General features: G+C 22.2%; 3 protein-coding genes across 3 annotated transcripts; 2 read left to right on the forward strand and 1 right to left on the reverse strand.

Moving 5' to 3' along the window:
- The first annotated feature begins 1,334 nt into the window (after nt 1-1,334).
- Nucleotides 1,335-3,031, forward strand: LOC128953502 (uncharacterized oxidoreductase SERP2049-like). The gene is made up of 4 exons (XM_054298985.1): nt 1,335-1,371; nt 1,497-1,972; nt 2,195-2,301; nt 2,809-3,031. Exons 1-4 carry the CDS (start codon nt 1,335-1,337, stop codon nt 3,029-3,031), a joined length of 843 nt encoding a protein of 280 aa, XP_054154960.1.
- A 699-nt stretch (nt 3,032-3,730) lies between these two features.
- On the forward strand, nt 3,731-5,265 carry LOC128953503 (17-beta-hydroxysteroid dehydrogenase 14-like). Its single transcript, XM_054298986.1, has 3 exons — nt 3,731-4,156; nt 4,678-4,784; nt 5,043-5,265. The coding sequence occupies exons 1-3, from the start codon at nt 3,731-3,733 to the stop codon at nt 5,263-5,265; spliced, it is 756 nt and encodes a 251-aa protein (XP_054154961.1).
- A 1,807-nt stretch (nt 5,266-7,072) lies between these two features.
- Nucleotides 7,073-14,524, reverse strand: LOC128953518 (protein NDNF-like). The gene is made up of 4 exons (XM_054299003.1): nt 14,005-14,524; nt 10,651-10,766; nt 10,017-10,178; nt 7,073-8,667 (listed from the first exon to the last, which is right to left on the reverse strand). The coding sequence occupies exons 1-4, from the start codon at nt 14,439-14,441 to the stop codon at nt 7,094-7,096; spliced, it is 2,289 nt and encodes a 762-aa protein (XP_054154978.1). The 5' UTR covers nt 14,442-14,524; the 3' UTR covers nt 7,073-7,093.
- Between the last annotated feature and the right edge of the window lie 5,945 nt (nt 14,525-20,469).

Here is a 20,469-nt window from a genome sequence, read left to right on the forward strand (position 1 = left end):
ATTATTGTTTTTTTTTTAAATATCGTGATTATTATTATCATTCAACTTCATAAACAACAAATAATATCTACAATCATATCTATATATTTTAATTAGTAAATTAAATTAATTTTAATAATGACCTTTAAGTTAAGCTAAAACACACAATAGATAATTAATAGATATTTAATTAATTAATTAATAGTTATAATCTCTCTCTCTCTCTCTCTCTCTCTCTCTCTCTCTCTCTCTCTCTCTCTCTCTCGATATCCTCAAAATCCTAAAATTATACCTTAAAAATAAAAAAAATATTTATTATAATATAGTTACAGTCATATAACTTTTTGATAAAAATATTTATTAATATTAAATTAGTTAAGTATTAATTTTTTTAAATAAAATTAATTATATTAATTACATTTATTTTTAATAATACAAACGTTTTTTTTTAAATAAGTTTCTAAATAATAGTTAATAATTAATTAATAGTAATAATACTAATAATAATAATTAATAGTAAATAATAAATAATAAAAGTAATCAAATAATTTCATAGATTTTAGGTATTTTTTATAATAAAAAATTAATAATAATTATTTAGAAATTAAATTTTTAATAATTTGCTATTTCACTATCAAAAACTATTAATCATAGTATTATAATTTATTTTGTTTATATACAGTATAAATTATTAACAAATATTTATATATATAATATAAAATATTTTAATAAAATTATTATTATTTTTTATACAACAAAAACAAATTGATACAACTATAATATGACATATATAATATTTTCATATATAAATAAGTAAATAATTAAATTGATATTAACTTTTATTATTCAAAAAAAACTATTTATTTTAAATATTTTGTATTGAAATAAATTTCAGATTATTATTATTATTATTTTCTATTTAAAATTTTATTCAATATTAGTATACTATATATATATATATATATATATATATCTATTATCTATTTAACCATATATATTAACTATTAATTAAATAATTATTTTAATAATACATGCTTTTAAAACAAAAATTTAGTATAGCTAATATACTGTGCAAAATAAAAAATAAAATAACTAAAAACAATTTAATATTAATATTATTATTTATTGATAATAATCTACACTATCATCATTGCAAAATAATTATTTATTTTTTTAGTTAACACATATTTTAAGCTATTTAACAAAAATTATAGTAAAAATATTTTTTAAAAATATAATATAATAAACAGTTTATCTTAAATAGAGAGTAAATTAATAAAATTTATAAAATAGTTTTTTATTATTACCTGTATTATTATATACAGTATTTTATACATATTATACTAAAAAAAATAATGTTAGTGTTGGAAAATAAAGTTGCATTAATTACGGGTAAATTATTTCCTATTTATTATTTTTTTTAAAAACTTTTAATAAATTTATACATTTATATAAAGTAGTTATTATAATAATAAACATCATTATTATTATTATTATTACCAAACTATTAATATAAGGTTCGTCATCGGGTATCGGTGAGGCCGTAGCCGTACAATTGTGGTCAATGGGTGCGTCGGTTGTGATTACTGGTAGAGATACTAAGCGTATAGACGCTGTAATCGCCCGGTGCCTCAACAGCAGTCAACCAGCAACCGGTATCACCAAACAAGATGATGGTGACCATCGACGCCGCCATCAAAAAGCTATCGGTGTCAAAGCCGACATTCTAGTGGACACAGATATGGATTTGCTGGTCGATCGGGTAACCGACGAGTTTGGCGGCCAATTGGACATACTGGTCAACAATGCTGGTGTGGCAACAGTGGCCAGTTTTTTGGATACCGATAATCTCGAATTATTCGACGTGGAGGTCAAGTTTATCAGAGCTCATCAACGGCTGACCCGATTGTTGATACCGTTGTTGACTATCGCCAGCACCAGCAGCGGTAGTAGTAGTAGTATTGTCAACGTATCGGCTTTTACTGATAGAGCTGTAAGTTGGGGGTGGGGTGTGTGGTGTGGGTGTGGGTATTGGTGTGGGTGTGGGTAGTGGTGTTGTAGGTACAACAAAAATAGGGGGTTTATTTGAAAAACAGATATTTTTTTTAATAATATTTTTTTATTTATAATTATAGAGATGATTATTAATCTATATATAAATTAATGAATTTTTTTAAAAATTTTGTTTTAACCGTATGTTTACAATCAAATCAAGAGCTATGAAGTATTAGCCAATATGTTGTGTAAATCCAGTTTAGATATGTTTACCAAATGTCTGGCCCTGGAGTTGGCACCCAAAGGCGTACGGGTTAATAGTGTCGGGTTAGTAGTACAGTAGTAGTAGTAGTAGTAGTAGTAGTTACTGTACACTAGATAATGCCAATTAAAAATGTTTAAATTTAATCAATCAATATTGATTAAACAGTAATAACAACTTTACGCTTTAAGCAAGGTTAAATTAGTTAAATACAGTTACCTAATAATTAGATAAGTTATAGTTATAGTACCTTGCTAAAAGCTAATTACATAATTTATAATAAACTCAAATTTAAACTTTTTAAATGGCATAATATATCTAAGATAGCTAATATAACTATTATACTAAATTAAACTATTATTTAATTATTTTTTTTAATTATTATTTAAACTATTATTTAAATAGTTAATAAGTAAACTAAAGTGTATTTTATGTTATATACTGTATATATACATAGTATATATATATTGAATAATAATATATTTTAATTTATTTATTTTATATAATATAAACCGGGTTATATTAGTAGGAATTTTTATTTTTTTGTTTTTTTTAAATAATTAAACTACAAGTCCCGGCACAATCATTACACCGATGGTAACCAATAATCCGGCCTTCAATGATGTTATATATTTACCAGATTTTTTGCAAACAATACCATTAGGACGTCCGGCTACGGCCGATGAAGTGGCCAATGCGGTAGTATTTTTGGCGGTCACACCCAAGTGTGCAGTCAGTGGCGACAGTTTTACTAACGGTATTAAGTTAAACGTAACGGGCGGTCAATTTTTATAATTATAATAATAATTATTATTATTATTATAAATATTTTTATAATACTGTATTAATTAATTAAATATATATTTATATATTTGTTTGTTTTGAAAACTTTTTTTGTAGTTATTTTTAAAAGTTTTATGTTTTTGTTTTGTTTTTTTTTATAAATCTATTATTAATGTATTATATATTAATTATTTTTTCAGTATTTATTGTAACAAAAAAAAATAAATATATAAAATTTTTATTTAATTATAAAACATTTATAAAGTATATATACATATGTATCTAATATTTTAAAAATCAATTAAAAACAATTATAAAATATATATATTGTATATATGTATATATATAAAATGTATATATTGTTTGTATTGTTTGCAAATAAATTTATTACATTTGATGATAATGAAATAGCAAAATAATTGAGATTTTTTTATAAATATAAAATTTCAATAAATAATTTTATAAAATACCTTGACACTTTTATTTAATTAATTTTATTTAGTAAATGATATATACTTAAAATTTAGTGTGTTCAATATACTAGTATAATAAAAATAATTGAAAAACAATTTACAACATTATTATTATTATTATTATTATTATCTATTGATAATAATTTACAATATCATGATTGCAGAATTTAATTTTTTTTAAATTAATATTTATTTATTTTCGGGTATCGGTGAGGCCGTAGCCGTACAATTGTGGTCAATGGGTGCGTCGGTTGTGATTACTGGTAGAGATACCAAGCGTATAGACGCTGTAATCGCCCGGTGCCTCAACAACAGCAGCAGTCAACCAGCAACCGATATCACCAAACAACATGATGGTGACCACCACCGTCGGCGCCATCAAAAAGCTATCGGTGTTAAAGCCGATCTTTCGCTGGACACGGATATCAATTTACTAATCGAACGAGTGTCGGCCGAGTTTGGCGGCCAATTGGATATACTGGTCAACAATGCTGGCGGTTCAACGGTGGCCAGTTTTGTTGATGCCAATTGTATCAATCTATTAGACCAGGAGCTCAAGATTTTAAGAGGCCATCAACTGTTAACCAAATTGTTAATACCATTGTTGACGGCCAGCACCCGAGGTAGTAGTATTGTCAACGTCTCGGCTACCACTGAAAGACCCGTAAGTTGGGAGGTGGGGGTGGAGTGGGAGGGAATCAGTTATAAAACAACACTAAAAAACAAACAAAGAGAGAGAGAGAGAGAGAGAGAGACAGACAGACAGAGAGAGAGAGAGAGAGAKWGAGTGAGTGAGTGAGTGAGTGAGTGAGTGAGTGAGTGAGTGAGTGAGTGAGTGAGTGAGTGAGTGAGTGAGTGAGTGAGTGAGTGAGTGAGTGAGTGAGTGAGTGAGTGAGTGAGTGAGTGAGTGAGTGAGTGAGTGAGTGAGTGAGTGAGTGAGTGAGTGAGTGAGTGAGTGAGTGAGTGAGTGAGTGAGTGAGTGAGTGAGTGAGTGAGTGAGTGAGTGAGTGAGTGAGTGAGTGAGTGAGTGAGTGAGTGAGTGAGTGAGTGAGTGAGTGAGTGAGTGAGTGAGTGAGTGAGTGAGTGACAGAGATATTTATATGTATATATACTGTATATTATATTATTAGTTATAGAAATTTATTTATATTTTAATTAATATTTTAATCTATCTATCAATTCAAGAGCTATGAAGTATTAGCCAATATGTTGTGTAAATCCAGTTTAGATATGTTTACCAAATGTCTGGCCCTGGAGTTGGCACCCAAAGGCGTACGGGTTAATTGTGTCGGGTTAGTAGTACTGTAGTAGTAGTAGTAGTAGTAGTAGTAGTAGTAGTAGTTACTGTATAATTAAATACTTGTATATAACTAATAATAACTAATATAAACTAAATTGATTTTTTTTATTATATATAAATATATTGTAAACTAAAAATATATATATTAATAGCAATTTTGTTTTATATATATAATATAATATAACTATTAAAATTTATTTTATATAATATAATTATAATTTTGTTTTTTTTATTTATTGAAACAATTAAGTGCCGGTACAATACTTACACCGATGGTACTCAATAATCCAGTTTACAATCGGTTAGTATTTTCGGCCGAATTTTTGCAAACAATACCATTAGGACGTCCGGCTACGGCCGATGAAGTGGTCAATGCGATAGTATTTTTGGCGGTCACACCTACGTGTGCGGTCAGTGGCGGCAGTTTTGTTAACGGTATTAAGTTAAACGTAACGGGCGGTCAGTTTTTATAATAATAATAATAATAATTATTATTATTATAAATATTATTATAATACTGTATTAATTAATTAAATATATATTTATATATTTGTTTGTTTTGAAAACTTTTTTTGTAGTTATTTTTAAAAGTTTTATGTTTTTGTTTTGTTTTATTTTTTTATATAAATCTATTATTAATGTATTATATATTAATTATTTTTTCAGTATTTATTGTAACAAAAAAAAATAAAATTTATAATAATAATAATAATAATAATAAAGTTAATTGAAATAATTAATTTCGAAACAATTGTCCTAAAAAAATAATAATAATAAAACTTTCATTAATATTTTCTTATATTGTATTAATATTGAAAATGTTTGTTATTATTTTTAAATCTTTTAATTTCTATTGTTTTTGTTTAATTTTATTATTTTCTGAATATATTATATATATATATTTAAAAATCAATATATAATATACTATAATAAAATATTTTGTTTTTTTTTATTGATATTCTTAAGTTTCCAATAATTTATTTTCCATATTATTTACAAATTAATTTATATTACATTGACATTGTATATGAATCGTGATAATAATGATAATGAAATAGCTAAATAATTTACATTTTTTAATAAATAAATAACTATACAAAATACCCTGATACTATTGTTTTTTATATCTACTTTTATACATTTATATTAAAAATTTCAAAATTTTTTCTTATTGTAGTATCATGTTTTTTTTGCATTAATAAAATAATAATGAACTAGCTCTAATTGGTTATTGAAATATTTTTAAGCAAAAAAAATAAAAAAAGACCTATCACCTATTTTTTGTTGTTGTTGTTGAAAAACCAGATTTTATATCCCACTTACAAACACTTATTGTAACATATATTGTAAATGAGATTTTTGATTTAACTGGAACCTATTAATTATTGGATTAAATTAATTATTTAACTATTCAACTATAAATATATTCAATAAATATCTAAAATTACTATATATTTTTTTTAACTATATATACAGTATATATAATTTAATTAATTTCAAACAATTTTTAAAACTTTTTTTTCAAAAAAAAAAACTTAATTATTTTACTAATGTTACTAATATTTGTTTGTTTATTAGATTTAAACTTTTTTGTTATTTTTATATAATATTTATTGTTTTAAATGTATTTTTCTGGTAAAATCTAATTTACTATAATAATTAAAAAATAAATTTATTTTTATAAAAATTTATCAAATATTAATCAATTTTGTTAATAACAGATTAATAATAATAATATTTATTTATTATTGTAATTATATATTTATTAAATTTTATTTAAAATAATATAATGATACATAAAGTTAATAATAATGATAATAATAACATAATAATAGTAATGATAATTATAATAATACAGATAATAATAATACTATTGTTTGGCACTAAATTAATTATTTATATATATATATAATATTTATGACTTGAGTATTACTATTTAATAATAATATTTATTTTTTTATACAGAAAATTTATAAATTAATTATAAATTAATATATATATTTATTTTAACAAAATCAAAATGTGTATCAAATAATATGTATTTTTTAAGAAAAAATGTTTCAATACTATGATATCAATAATCTACATAAAAATACAGTATATAAGTTATAATGAGATTTTACTGTATATTTTTTTACATTGATATATATATATAATTATAATATAATTAACATTTAAATGTATAAATTAATAATTATATTTTAAATAAAATAAATTATATATAATTTTTAGTATATATATCATGTATTATATATATATATATGGTATATAAATAGTTGATGTGTTTGTTTGCTTGCTTTTCTAGCACTGGTATCTCTGTTTAGTAGTCGCCCAGACCTGTTCGTAGGCCAGCGTACGGCCCCTGTGTTTGGTAACCAACACCTGAAACACGTAGGTCTGACCAGCAGTTAATCGCTTAACTGATTGTATGATTTTATTGCCAAATCGTCTCCGAGACGACCATTTTTGGTAGCGTTTGCACTGGACTTTCCTGAATCCCTGATTGTTGTTGTCGATCGTATCCCTGTCCTCCACCATATCTACCATAACACCAGCAGCAGTGGTGGTGGTGATTGACGGACAAACACTGTCCAAACGGTTGACTGACTGATAGTGATTGTCGACTTTGCGCGAGTATATACAGTACTGGACCCGATCGTCGGGACTGGCATTCCAAGCCAACGTCACACTTTGACAGTCGGTCAATGTGGACATGAGTTTGATTTGTGTGTCCGTAGGCATCAGCGGAAACGGGAACCGATTGTATCGATTGGTGGCCATAAACACTACAGTCCTGTCGCCGCCGCCGTCGACGGCAATACCAGTTGCCGACCGTAACTCAAACACCAGAAACAACGATCCGTTAGTTTCGGCCGCCGAAGTAGTTGTTGTGGTCACTGAAAACTCTTCGCTTTTCAATAGATGTACGTTTTTGGTGAATAATAATAAGTCTTGCGATGTTTGATTTGCAGCTACCAGTGCTGAATCACCACTACTACTACCAGTGCTGTTGCCGTTGTTGTTGTTAACTACAATATCCGGACCGACTAGTCGGGCACTGATAGTCATCGGTCCAGAACCCGAACACGAGTTGACCAGAAACCATAATTTCTCAGATCTAACTACTGCTGCTGCTGTCCGGTCATTACTACTACTGGACGTATTATTTACATCCCAGTGCGCTGTCGTTGTCGTTGTCTTATAATGCAATAGTTGTGTATAGTTATTGGTAGCGTTGAGTTTGATAAGCACCGGATTATCATCGCTTATATCCAATGGACGACTGTTAACAATCGTATAGCTAACCGATTGGTATTTTGTGGTAGCATTTGTTAGGCTGTTCCTGGCGTATACATCTATACGGTAATCGTTGGCCAGTTGTTGTTGTCCTTGTTGTGGTGTACTGTCGTAGACTGGGATCAGATGCCAACGTTGTTTGCCAACGCAAGCTATTCGTACGTTATTGGCTGCCAGTGCCCGCAACTGGGACTGGCGTAACATATTTTTGACAGTCCTTCCCCACCAATAGGCAAACGAATTGGACCGGTCTTCAGGTATCAGATCCAGTTCGTACTGTTCATCTGTGGCGGTATCTCCTCCTCTGAGATAGGCATCCATCAGACAGCTGTCCGACCGGTGCTGATGACGTTGTCCACCACCACCACCACCACCACTACTGACAGCTACACAATAGTCGATAGGCTGTACGGACTCCGACGGACTCATTGGCCAATTGATAAGTAGTTCACCGGCTTTTACTTGACGGACATCGATGTGCTGGTCGTTTGGGGCCAACGGATAGGGATAGTGTTGTGAGACATAGACTTTGACGGCCACATCGTTGCCCAATGAGTTGAAATCAATTATGTAAAGACCTGTATATATGTATTTATCGGTGAAAAAATAAAAAAAAATATTTAACTTTTTAAAAATATATCAATATTTTTATACAAAATTTTTTTTTGAATAAATACATTTAAAAAAAGTTATTATTAATTAATATTTAAAATTATTTTTTTTGTATTGAAAATTATGTTAACTATTAGTAACATTATTATTATTGATTAAATTATTTTTTTTAAAATTAAATAATCTAAAATTTTTTGGATATAATTATTAAAAATAAATATATATAAACATAATTATTATACATTATGTAATTATATTAAAATTTTTTTAAAAATATTAATTGATAAATAATATTAAATAATAAACAATTAATTTTGTAAAATGTTTTTTTTTAAATCTCACCGGAAAAAAATATCTACAATTTATAGCTAAAAATAACTACTTATTTATATTTATATAATTTTGTTGTAAAACATATGAATTATGTAAAAAAATTGTCTTTTAATAAAAACAAATTAATTTTCATATAATTTAAATTACTTATATTTTTTTCATTTGAAAAAAATGATAAATTTAATTTAATTGCTGTATATAAATCATTGTGTATGCTATTATAAATAGATAGCATAATTTACTAATTATTAATTATAGTTGATATTATGCTAGTTTTTTTTCAACAACAATTAATTTAATATACAGTATATACTATGATATATATATATATATATATATATATATTACTAATTATATCTACATTTCCTTAATGTAATCAATCATAAAACATTGGGTTGTTGTCATCTTAAATGTAAAATATAATTAATATTCATAATAAACAAATATATCTTAAACTTATAAGTGCTTTAATTAACCTAGTTTATATTAGAAGTTATATATTTATAAATTTATTTATATAATTAGTAACTTATCAGTATGTGTATGTGTATGTGTATGTGTATGTGTATGTGTATGTGTATGTGTATGTGTATGTGTATGTGTATGTGTATGTGTATGTGTGTGTGTGTGTATGTGTATGTGTATGTGTATGTGTATGTGTATGTGTATGTGTATGTGTATGTGTATGTGTATGTGTATGTGTGTGTGTGTGTATGTGTATGTGTATGTATGTATGTATGTATGTATGTATGTATGTATGTATGTATGTATGTATGTATGTATGTATGTATGTATGTATGTATGTATGTATGTATGTATGTATGTATGTATGTATGTATGTATGTATGTATGTATGTATGTATGTKTATGTGTGTGTGTGTGTGTGTGTGTGTGTTAGCACAAAATTATCATATAATAAATTGCATTTATATTTAAATAATAATAATAATAACTGTTAATAAAAATAAACAATAGGACAAACCGGCTGACGATGACATATCTGAAAAGGTTGTCCTCTCAGTGCCGGCCGAATAGTTGGCCAATAGGACAGTCTTAGCCTTATTTAGTATACCATTCCTTCCCATCAGTAACTTATTGTGTCGTCTCTTATATCTTCGTCTATTATTATTTTTAGACCGACGATCTGTTTGTTTGTTTTTTTGGGGGCATAAAAATCATCAAAAAAAATATATATAAATAAAAATAAAGTCAAATAAAAACAGTTAAACGACAAATGCAAACATATGTTGCCGACACACATATATATATTTTTTTCTAAAATAATTTATTTGATATATAAAAAAATAAATAATTTAAAAAAATGTTTTTGAAAATCTTTTCTCAATTATATAACAAACAAAAAAAACTTATTATTTTATATGTATTTAATTTTATCAAAAAATATATATAAAACAAATAACTATTTTAGTACTGTATTATATTTATTTAACATCAAACACACACATACACATACACATACACATACACATACACATACACATACACATACACATACACATACACATACACATACACATACACATACACATACACATACATACATACACATTATTATTATTAGGTTATTATATTTATTATAATAAATTTTAACAAACCTTTATTTGTAGGCCGTTTTCGGGCCAAAAACGACAGTTTCCAGACAATAGGCGACTCACACGGTGTTACCGTAACTGTCATCTCGTGGCCCGACTCGTGAATCTGATAATATAATCTGCAAATTTTTTGTTGTTAAATATAATATGTTAAATAATAATTAAAATAAATATATGAATAAATAATAAAATATTTTTCATAAGTAGTATTTATTATTATTCTTATTATTAAATTGATTAAAATATTTATTGTAATTTTTTTTGTTGATTATCTTATTTTTTTAAAAATAAAGTTGAATTAAAAACTAACAATAACTATAATATAATTACTATAAAATGTATGAATTTTATTAAATAAATTTATAACTATAATTAATTAATTATATCAGATATAAACTTGTGGTGAAAACATACATTTGTTGGCACTATATATATATATATATATACACTGCCATATATATATTTTGGTATTATGTTGTATTAAATTATATGATATAAATTTTTTGGCAAAAAAAATGAAAAAAATATCAAAATGACAAATTGTATCTAGTTAAAATAGTGTAATATAATTATGATATTTATCAAAAAAAAAATTATATATTTATAAATTGCTAATTGAAAACAGTCATATAAGATATATATATAATACTAAATTTTTTTACTGTATTATTAATGTACATAATTTATAATCATTTTGATGTTATGTAATAATGTATAATAACTGTTATACTAATAATAATAATAATAATAATAAAAAGATGAATTACTATATTAATAAAATAATTTCAAAAAAAAATAAATAATTTTATTTAAAAACTATTTATCTAATTAACATAATTAACATTAAGTATCAAAAATGTTATTTTGAATAATAATTTTTTTTCTTAATAATTAATTCATTTCAATATTACTATAATAATAATCTTATTATATCTATCTAATGGTTAGATTAAAATTTTTATTAAACAAACAAAATCAATGTATATTTATAGTTCACAAAATAGATTTATTGATAATATGGATAATAATAATAATAATAAAAACTTTAAAAATAAATTCAATTAACAACATATAAACAATAACCAAACAACAAACTAAAACAAAATCAAACAAAAAAAAACATAAAGTTTTACTAATTATTAATGGTTAGTAATTGTATGCTAATAAATACATATAGATTTTTACTGGAAATTATAAGCTAATTATAAACACAACAAAACTATCTATAATTATATTTATTTTTAATTATAATATAAGTACTGTATTTATAAGTGTCTGGGTTAATAATATAATAAATACATCCAATATATATATATATATATATATCAATAGTATTATATATACTGTATAATGGATTATAAACTATATAATAACAACTGTTATTATATAGTTTATGGACTCCTACTCACTAATATAAAGCAAATAATAAACATGTTATTTGATTTATGTAATAACAAAACTAAAAACAAAACTAAAAAAATTAAGTAATTTATGAGTAATTTTTTTATTATTTTTTTGGTTGATTAGTATTTCTATTGAAAAAACTAGATGCTATAAATATATTGTTTTCAATTTATTTTTGTATTTTTTAAATTAAAACTAAAAAATGTTTGTTTCCCAGAATCTAATGGGTTTTATTTGGAATAACAATATATATATATAAATAAATAAAAAATAATTTAAAATAATTGTCTGAAATTGATTTAATTAATTAGTTTTTTTTCTAGTAGTAGTAGTAGTAGTAGTAGTAGTAGTAGTAGTATTAACTTGAAGTGTCAATAAAAACTATTAATTGTATTTAATTGTTTCTGGGAAAACATGTTATTAAGTAATTTATTTTATTTTTTTTTAAATAAATATATTTAAAATGTATATAATTTTTTTTTATATATATAGATAATTTGAGTAAAACATTTAAGTAAATTATAATATAAATTATAAATTAATTAAGTAATTTAGATATTTTTTTCCGATTAAAGTAAGATTAGTATAACTTAATACTAATTATAAAACAAAAGTTTTTAAAAAATTTTAAACTAATAAATACAAAAAATTGATGTAAACTAAAAAATCTCTTTCCCATAAATTTACATATATATATATATATAATAGTTATTTATTATTTATTTATATATTTATTTGATATATTGGCGAAAACTAATCAAACATAAACAAAATGTCACACAAATGTCTATATAAACAAATTAGGTTTAAAAATACAGTATAAATATATATATAATATATATATATACTGTATATACTGTATATACAGTATATACATATATCAATAAATATAAAAAATAAATAACTAATGGCATTAACATCTAATTTATTGTCTATAATAATAAATCTAAACATAGTTTTATTTTCTTCAACAACAAAAAAAATTAACAAAAAAAACTATTATCAATAAAGTGTATATAAATATATATATATATATATATATAATTTTTATCCTAAAATATTATATTAAATAAATAATTATAGTTACTATTTTAAACTAGTATATATCAACATCAATATAATAAAAAATAATATATTATGTATCAAAAAATAAATTAAATATTATTGCAAACTATTTTTTTATAAAAATATTTTTTATAAACAACATAAAATTTAATATGCTTAATTTAAAATGAAATTTAAACAAATTAAATAAATAATTTTTATAAGTAATTTTAAATATCTAATGTATTAATTTTCAATATTTTTAAAAAAGATAAAATTTTAGTTAAATAAAAAAAATTACACAATATTGTAATATATTTTGAATGATATTTTTAAATTTAAAATAATTAAATTAATATTCTGTGTATTTTATGATTTAATAATATTTATTTAATATATATATATATATATACATTAGTAGTATTGTACAGTACAGTATAGTAACTGTATATTTATTATTATTATTATTATTTTTTGTTGAAAAAAACGTCAATATTATTTATACTGATGAAAATTGTAGACACAAAAAAAATAAATAAATAATATCTAAAACTAAACAAAACATATCAAAAAAAAATATTGAAACTCAAGTTCATTGACTTTTTGTGTGTATATATATATAAAAAAAACTAAAACTAAAACAATACTAAATAATAATAATTATTTTTTTAAATAAAAAAATCAGCATGATAAAAATAGATATATCTAAATTTTTAGTAGTAGTAGTGACACACACACACATACATAGAAAGCACTGGTATGTTTTATTTAAAAAACAAAATAATATATGATATTAATTAATTAATTAACACAAATATTAAGCATTTAAATTAAAATTAAAAAAAATATCCAAAATTATTATTATAAATATTTTTTATAACAAAACAACAATAAAAAAACCTAACAAACCTTTTAGCTTCTCCACTGAGCACATAGATATTGATCTCCCTGTCCATGGGTAGTTGGCCATTGACTATATTAAACACACTGTTTTCCGCCTCCTGTTGGGCTGTCCTCCACTTTGATCCCAGTGTCTGGTATGAAGTTGTTGTGTGATTATCAGTGTTGTTGTTGTTGTTGTTTAGGATGTCATCGACAGCAGCAGCACCTGACGATAACTTGTCGTTTCGATGATAATTATGATGTATATCATTGTTGTTGTTGTTGGCATTACCGGTAACAACAATACTGCCGGTGCTGATGCTGATAGACGACATCATCATCAGCACCAGTAGTATGTTTTGTGTTGTTAACAATTGTTTAGACATGGATGATAATAATATGACTGTCCTCCTCCTCATCCTATGATTGCTTCCATTGCACGGTTGGCTGGAAAGGGATGACATTTTTTTTCTATTGATAGACACACTGATGTTTTTTAACAGTTTAAGAGTTTTTTTGTTGCTTTTTATAATTTTCAAATGTCTTATTCACTATGTGTGTGATATTTATATGTTATCTATAGTTAAATAATTAAAAAACAACAATGAAAAAAGTTAAAAAACAATTTTTATGATCAAAACATTTTTAGATTTTTTCATTCATTGATTCAGTAATTTATTTCATATACTCTATGTATGTATTGTTGTATTGATTGATGAAACTGTTGTTTTCTACTGTATGTATGATATGTATGTATGTATTGAATAGTTAGTTGAAAAATACGATTACAGTTGTGTTTTATATATTTGATATTTATATGTATATCAATAGAGTATGTGTTGATATCTAAAAATAGTTTACTAAATATATGGTACAGTACTGTAGTTTTACAGTCTATTGGAAAGAGAGAGAGAAAGAGAGAGAGAGAGAGAGAGAGAGAGAGAGAGAGAGAGAGAGAGAGAGAGAGAGCAAAAAATATAAAACAAAATATAATGAATAATTTTTTTCTACCAAATTGTACTTAAAAAAACTAATAATATTATATATATATATATAATATTCAATAGTAATGTAAATCAAATAAAAAAATAAATTATATATTATATAATATTTCAAACAAATTATTATTAATAATATTATTATTAATGTAATATTATATACTATATATTACATATATTAGATACACATTGATTATTATAATAGTATTTTTACGTGTAGTAGTAGTAGTAATAATAATAATAAAGTAAGTACCGTATTGTCTAACATTTTTTACCGTATATAACATATAGACAATAGAGTGGATAATCTTTATTATTATTATTTTAGTTTTTATCTTAAATCCTGTTCTATTTTTTTTAGAAAATTTTAATCCAAAAAAATGAGATTAAAAAAATGAGTACTAAATATATATATATTAGTTTAATAGATTAGTTTTACAACAAATAAAATCAGGTAAATATAATTTATATATATTTATATGTATAGTATTATACATATATATATATATATATATATATATATATATATATATATATATATATATATATATATACTATATTATATAGCCTGCAAACCAGGAAATTAATTATTAAATATTTAATCTCAAACTAGAAAATTTTTAACTCTTAATATATTAAATTTTTAGATTTAAAAAAATAAATCTTATATATATATTATATATATATATATATATATATATAGATATTTCACATATCTATGCAATATTTGATTTTTTAATGCCTAAAATTTTTGTTAAAGCTTTTGAAAAAAATTGTTATAAAATTATTTATTTTATTTTTATTTAATTGAAATATACAGTAAAATAAAATTTATTATTATAAGAAAAATAATCAGATACTAATTAATACTGATTTAATTAATTTTTTTAAAAATACTAATACTATAGTTGTATAAATATTAAATAACTATTTAAATAATATAATTTTATAAAACAGTCCAACAATATGTAGACAAAACGGTAGTAATAATAATAATAAAAACATTTTTACGATTTTATTATCGGAAAAAAACTATTAATGAATCAATAATATAAATAAAAAATAATATAAAATAATAATAGATATTAAATGAAATTTTTTTGTTGTTTAAATAGTTAGAAATTTTCTATTCTAGTATTTTTCCTAATAATTTTTACTATTATTTTCAACAACAAAAAAATAAATTAAATTATTTTCTATAAATTAATTTATTATATTAATAATAATGATAATTATTATTATTTCAATATAATCAATTAATTTTGCAAAATAACAAAATTTATTAAATACTAAAAATAGAAATTTATTGTGTTTTAATAATATTATTATTATATAAATATATATATTTTTAAAAATTAATATCAAATGTTTAATATTATATTAACAGTGATTAATATTTCTAAATTGATAGTATAGTACAATAACATATTAAAATAATAATAATATCATATATATATATATATATATATATATATATATATATATATCATAATAATAAAAATGTTTAACATTTACACAAACATAAAATAAAAAATTAAAATAAAATTAAAAAATATATAATTTTATAAAATCTCATCAATAATAATTACATTTAGATATTTAAATATAATGATAATAATTGAAAATTTTATTTAAAGTTTTATTTATTTAATTTATTTATTTATTTTTGTAACTCATCCGACAAACACACACACACACACACACACACATACACACACACACACATACATACATACATACATACATACACACACATACAGTACATATACATAGTTTTGGTGAATATATAAAATAACCAAAAATATAAAACTTATTATTAAGTTTGAAAATATATGAAATAATTTTATATAATAAATAGATATTGATATCCATAATATACTAAATATAATAATTATGTGTATATTTGTGTATATTTTTTAAAAATAGATTTTAAAAACTAGATAAAAATGTAATATTTATTTTAAATACATATAAAGAAAATTTGAATAAAAAAAATTAATTGACTTTAAATTATTTATGTTTTTTTAAAAAAAAGTAAATAAATTTATTTGGAAAAATAACTTAACAGTAGATTTTATTATTTTATTGATACTTATCATTATTATGTGTTAAACACTTTTTTATTATTATTAAAAAACATACTTCAGGGACATCTATAAAATACAAGTAGACTATTATTATAATTACTATTACTATTGAAGTATAATTATTGTAATTTGTTTTTATTTTGAATAAATAACATTAGAGATGTCTATTGCTATATCAGATTAAACTATTTCTGGATATATATATATATATATATATATCACAAATACATACATACAGTACATACAATACAGAGACTAACAGTGTATATATATAGTATAATATATTTTTGATGTATTAGTTTAGTTTAGTCAATGATGTAAATTGTGGGAAAAGACATATTATGATGAGCTAAACAAACTTTAAGTTAGAGAGAGAGGGAGAGAGAGAGAGAGAGAGAGAGAGAGAGAGAGAGAGAGAGATAAAGAGTGAGTGAGAGAGAGAGAGAGAGAGAAAGAGAGAGAAAGAGAGAGAGAAAGAGAGAGAAAGAGAGAGAAAGAGAGAGAGAGAGAGAGATAGATTAAATGAGTTCATTATATGCCAGAACTTGTAGATTATATTATATATATATATATATATATATGTAACACATATTATATGTATATTGAAGTCAATTGATGATTGTTATCTCATCATCACTACAACTACCAGTACTAATAAAATGTATACAAAAATAAAAATAATGTTTAAAAACATTTTTTGAAAGTAAGTGAAACTTTTTACAAACAAACAAACAACAAATTAAATGATAATATTTGTTCAAAACAACAAAAAAAAAGATAAAAATTTTCAAATAATTTAAATAATTATTTCAACAAATATTTTTTATAAAAACACAATATTAACCATTGAAACACAAATAGTTAAAAAATAAAATTCACTAAATTTTCAAAAAAAATTGTGTTAATAGCTAATGATTTTTTTGTGTGTTTAAAAATATATATATAATTAGAGATATATAGAAAAAATTGATTATAAGATATATTTATATATATATATTTTATAAATATTACAAATAAAAATTGCAATTTATTATCCACAGTTAAACTATATATTATTATAATAACTATCATAAAATATTAATTATTGATACATATAATGTTTATACAATAATAATAATAATAATAATCAACTACTATAAACAAAAATGTATAAATCATTTAGAAAACAAAAATGTTTAAACAAAATTTGTATAAATAAATAAAAATTATTATTTTAAATGTTTAGCAAAAAAAAGAGGAGGCCCCGCTTTTAGGGGCTATTTGTTGAGAGAGAGAGAGAGAGAGAGAAATGTAATAAATTATAACTACTAATGGAAACTATCTTTAAACCCATTGATATATCCCATTCCCTTTTGTGAGATGCCGTTCCCATATTTAAATCACAGAAACCCGGAGACAGGAGAGGCTTATCAATTGATTTAATGATTTTTTTGGTGTGTGTGTCAAAAGTGTTATATACTTTATATTTAATATATATATATACTGTATATATATAACTATTTGAGAGTTCAGGGATTATCAAACACTCACTCACTCACACTCACACACACACACACAGACACACACACACACACACACACACACACACACACACACACACACACACACAAACACACACACACATACACACACATACGCACACATACACACATATACAGTATATATTGTAATGTTTTCTAATAAATTATTATTATTATTACCAGAAAATATCATTTAATTGCCTAATATATATATATAAATATATTATTTACATAAATAAATCATAAAAAAATTCATGAAATCTATCTGTATGTGTGTGTGTGTGTGTGTGTGTCGACAAAGTTATGGGAAAATATTTTATTGTATTTTAATATATCATATTTAATAATATCTCTATCTCTTTCTCTCAGGATAATTATATGAGATATTAATTTACAGTATTTATAATAATAATAATAAAAAAGATAATTTAATTTTTTAAAATTTAAGTTAACTGTATTTTTAAATTTTTACTTATAAGACAAAAATTTCTAATAATAAACATATATTTTTAAAAAATGCTTGAAACTAAATGTATTAGTCAGCAAAAATTTTTGTTTTCAAAATATATATATACTGTATATACAAATGTTAAATATTTTTAAGAAAAAATTAATAATTAAAACTCCAACTAAAGTTGTAATTAAATAAACTATAATATTATAAACTTTTTTTTAATTAATTGTTATTTTTTTCAAAAAATTAAAACTATAACTTTGTTTGATGACAACAACAAAAATTAATGTTAAACTAACAATCAATCAGTAATTAAAAATTAATTATTATATTGAATTTGTGATATTATAAAACATTTTTTTTTGTTATTTGAAAAAAATTGTTATTTTTAATAACATAACTTAAATTTACTTAATTTTTGTTTTTTGTTTTTTTGATGAATGCTATTTAAGATACAATTTATAATATATTATATATAATAATTTATATATAATTTTTAAATACTATTAAATTAATTACTAAATTATTAGTATTATTATTATTTTGTCTAAAAAATCATTGATAATCAAGTGTTATTGTTGGGACCTGATTTAAAATATATAACACAGTAGTAGTAGTAAACTGTACCCAAAATAATAATAATAATAATATAATTTTTGTCAACTAATGCTAAAATCATATTATGATTATAGATTATAATTATAATAATAATTATTACTATTTGCATAATCATGAGATTATTATTTTTTATAGTCATGTCATATAATCATATTGTTATTATTTTAAGAAATTATTATTATTATTATTGGGTGACAATTATACTGTAGTTGACAAACAAAATTGATTTTTTAATACTTTATGCAAACATATATTAGTTTTTGAAAAAATGTTTGATTTGTTTTTACTGTATATATATTTATAATCTTCAAATCAGCAAATAATTATAATACTTTAAATATACTAAAATTTAATTTTTTTTAATAATAGTAATAAATATTTTGTAGTTAATAAATTATTATTAATAATAAAGTAATTTTTAATATAATAAACAAAATTAATTACCCTTAATCAATTTATTTATCTATATATATATATATATATATATATATATATATATAAATATTAATATTTATCTATCAATATATCTATCTATTTATTTTGATAATACTAACTGTTATAATATAAATAAATTATTTGGCAATTTGGTGTATAAATTAATTAAATTTCTTATTCAAATTACATAATAATTACAAAACTATTTATAATAATAATTATTACGGGTATTAAACCAGTAATATATAGTTAAATATAAATATATCATCAAAGAGAGAGAGAGAGAGAGAGAGAGAGAGAGAGAGAGAGAGAGATAGAGCACATGGAGTTTCAATAGCAATAATAATATATTTATAAATATATATTAATATAAATAAAAT

Source organism: Oppia nitens, unplaced genomic scaffold (assembly GCF_028296485.1).
Source record: "Oppia nitens isolate AA-2021 unplaced genomic scaffold, nextdenovo-longstitch-racon4-pilon3 scaffold22_pilon_pilon_pilon, whole genome shotgun sequence".
Taxonomy (NCBI): domain Eukaryota; kingdom Metazoa; phylum Arthropoda; class Arachnida; order Sarcoptiformes; family Oppiidae; genus Oppia; species Oppia nitens.

What these genes read in the sequence shown, in the direction of transcription:
- LOC128953518 (XM_054299003.1), bottom strand. Translation starts at nt 14,441, where the DNA reads ATGTCATCCCTTTCCAGCCAACCGTGCAATGGAAGCAATCATAGGATG. An exon ending in CTCAGTGGAGAAGCTAAAAG is followed by an intron (nt 10,767 to 14,004) that starts GTTTGTTAGGTT and finishes AAAAATTTGCAG; the next exon opens with ATTATATTATCAGATTCACG. An exon ending in AAAACGGCCTACAAATAAAG is followed by an intron (nt 10,179 to 10,650) that starts GTTTGTTAAAAT and finishes ACAAACAAACAG; the next exon opens with ATCGTCGGTCTAAAAATAAT.
- LOC128953502 (XM_054298985.1), top strand. Translation starts at nt 1,335, where the DNA reads ATGTTAGTGTTGGAAAATAAAGTTGCATTAATTACGG. An exon ending in TAAAGTTGCATTAATTACGG is followed by an intron (nt 1,372 to 1,496) that starts GTAAATTATTTC and finishes TATTAATATAAG; the next exon opens with GTTCGTCATCGGGTATCGGT. An exon ending in GTACGGGTTAATAGTGTCGG is followed by an intron (nt 2,302 to 2,808) that starts GTTAGTAGTACA and finishes TTAAACTACAAG; the next exon opens with TCCCGGCACAATCATTACAC.
- LOC128953503 (XM_054298986.1), top strand. Translation starts at nt 3,731, where the DNA reads ATGGGTGCGTCGGTTGTGATTACTGGTAGAGATACCAAGCGTATAGAC. An exon ending in CGGCTACCACTGAAAGACCC is followed by an intron (nt 4,157 to 4,677) that starts GTAAGTTGGGAG and finishes TATCAATTCAAG; the next exon opens with AGCTATGAAGTATTAGCCAA. An exon ending in GTACGGGTTAATTGTGTCGG is followed by an intron (nt 4,785 to 5,042) that starts GTTAGTAGTACT and finishes GAAACAATTAAG; the next exon opens with TGCCGGTACAATACTTACAC.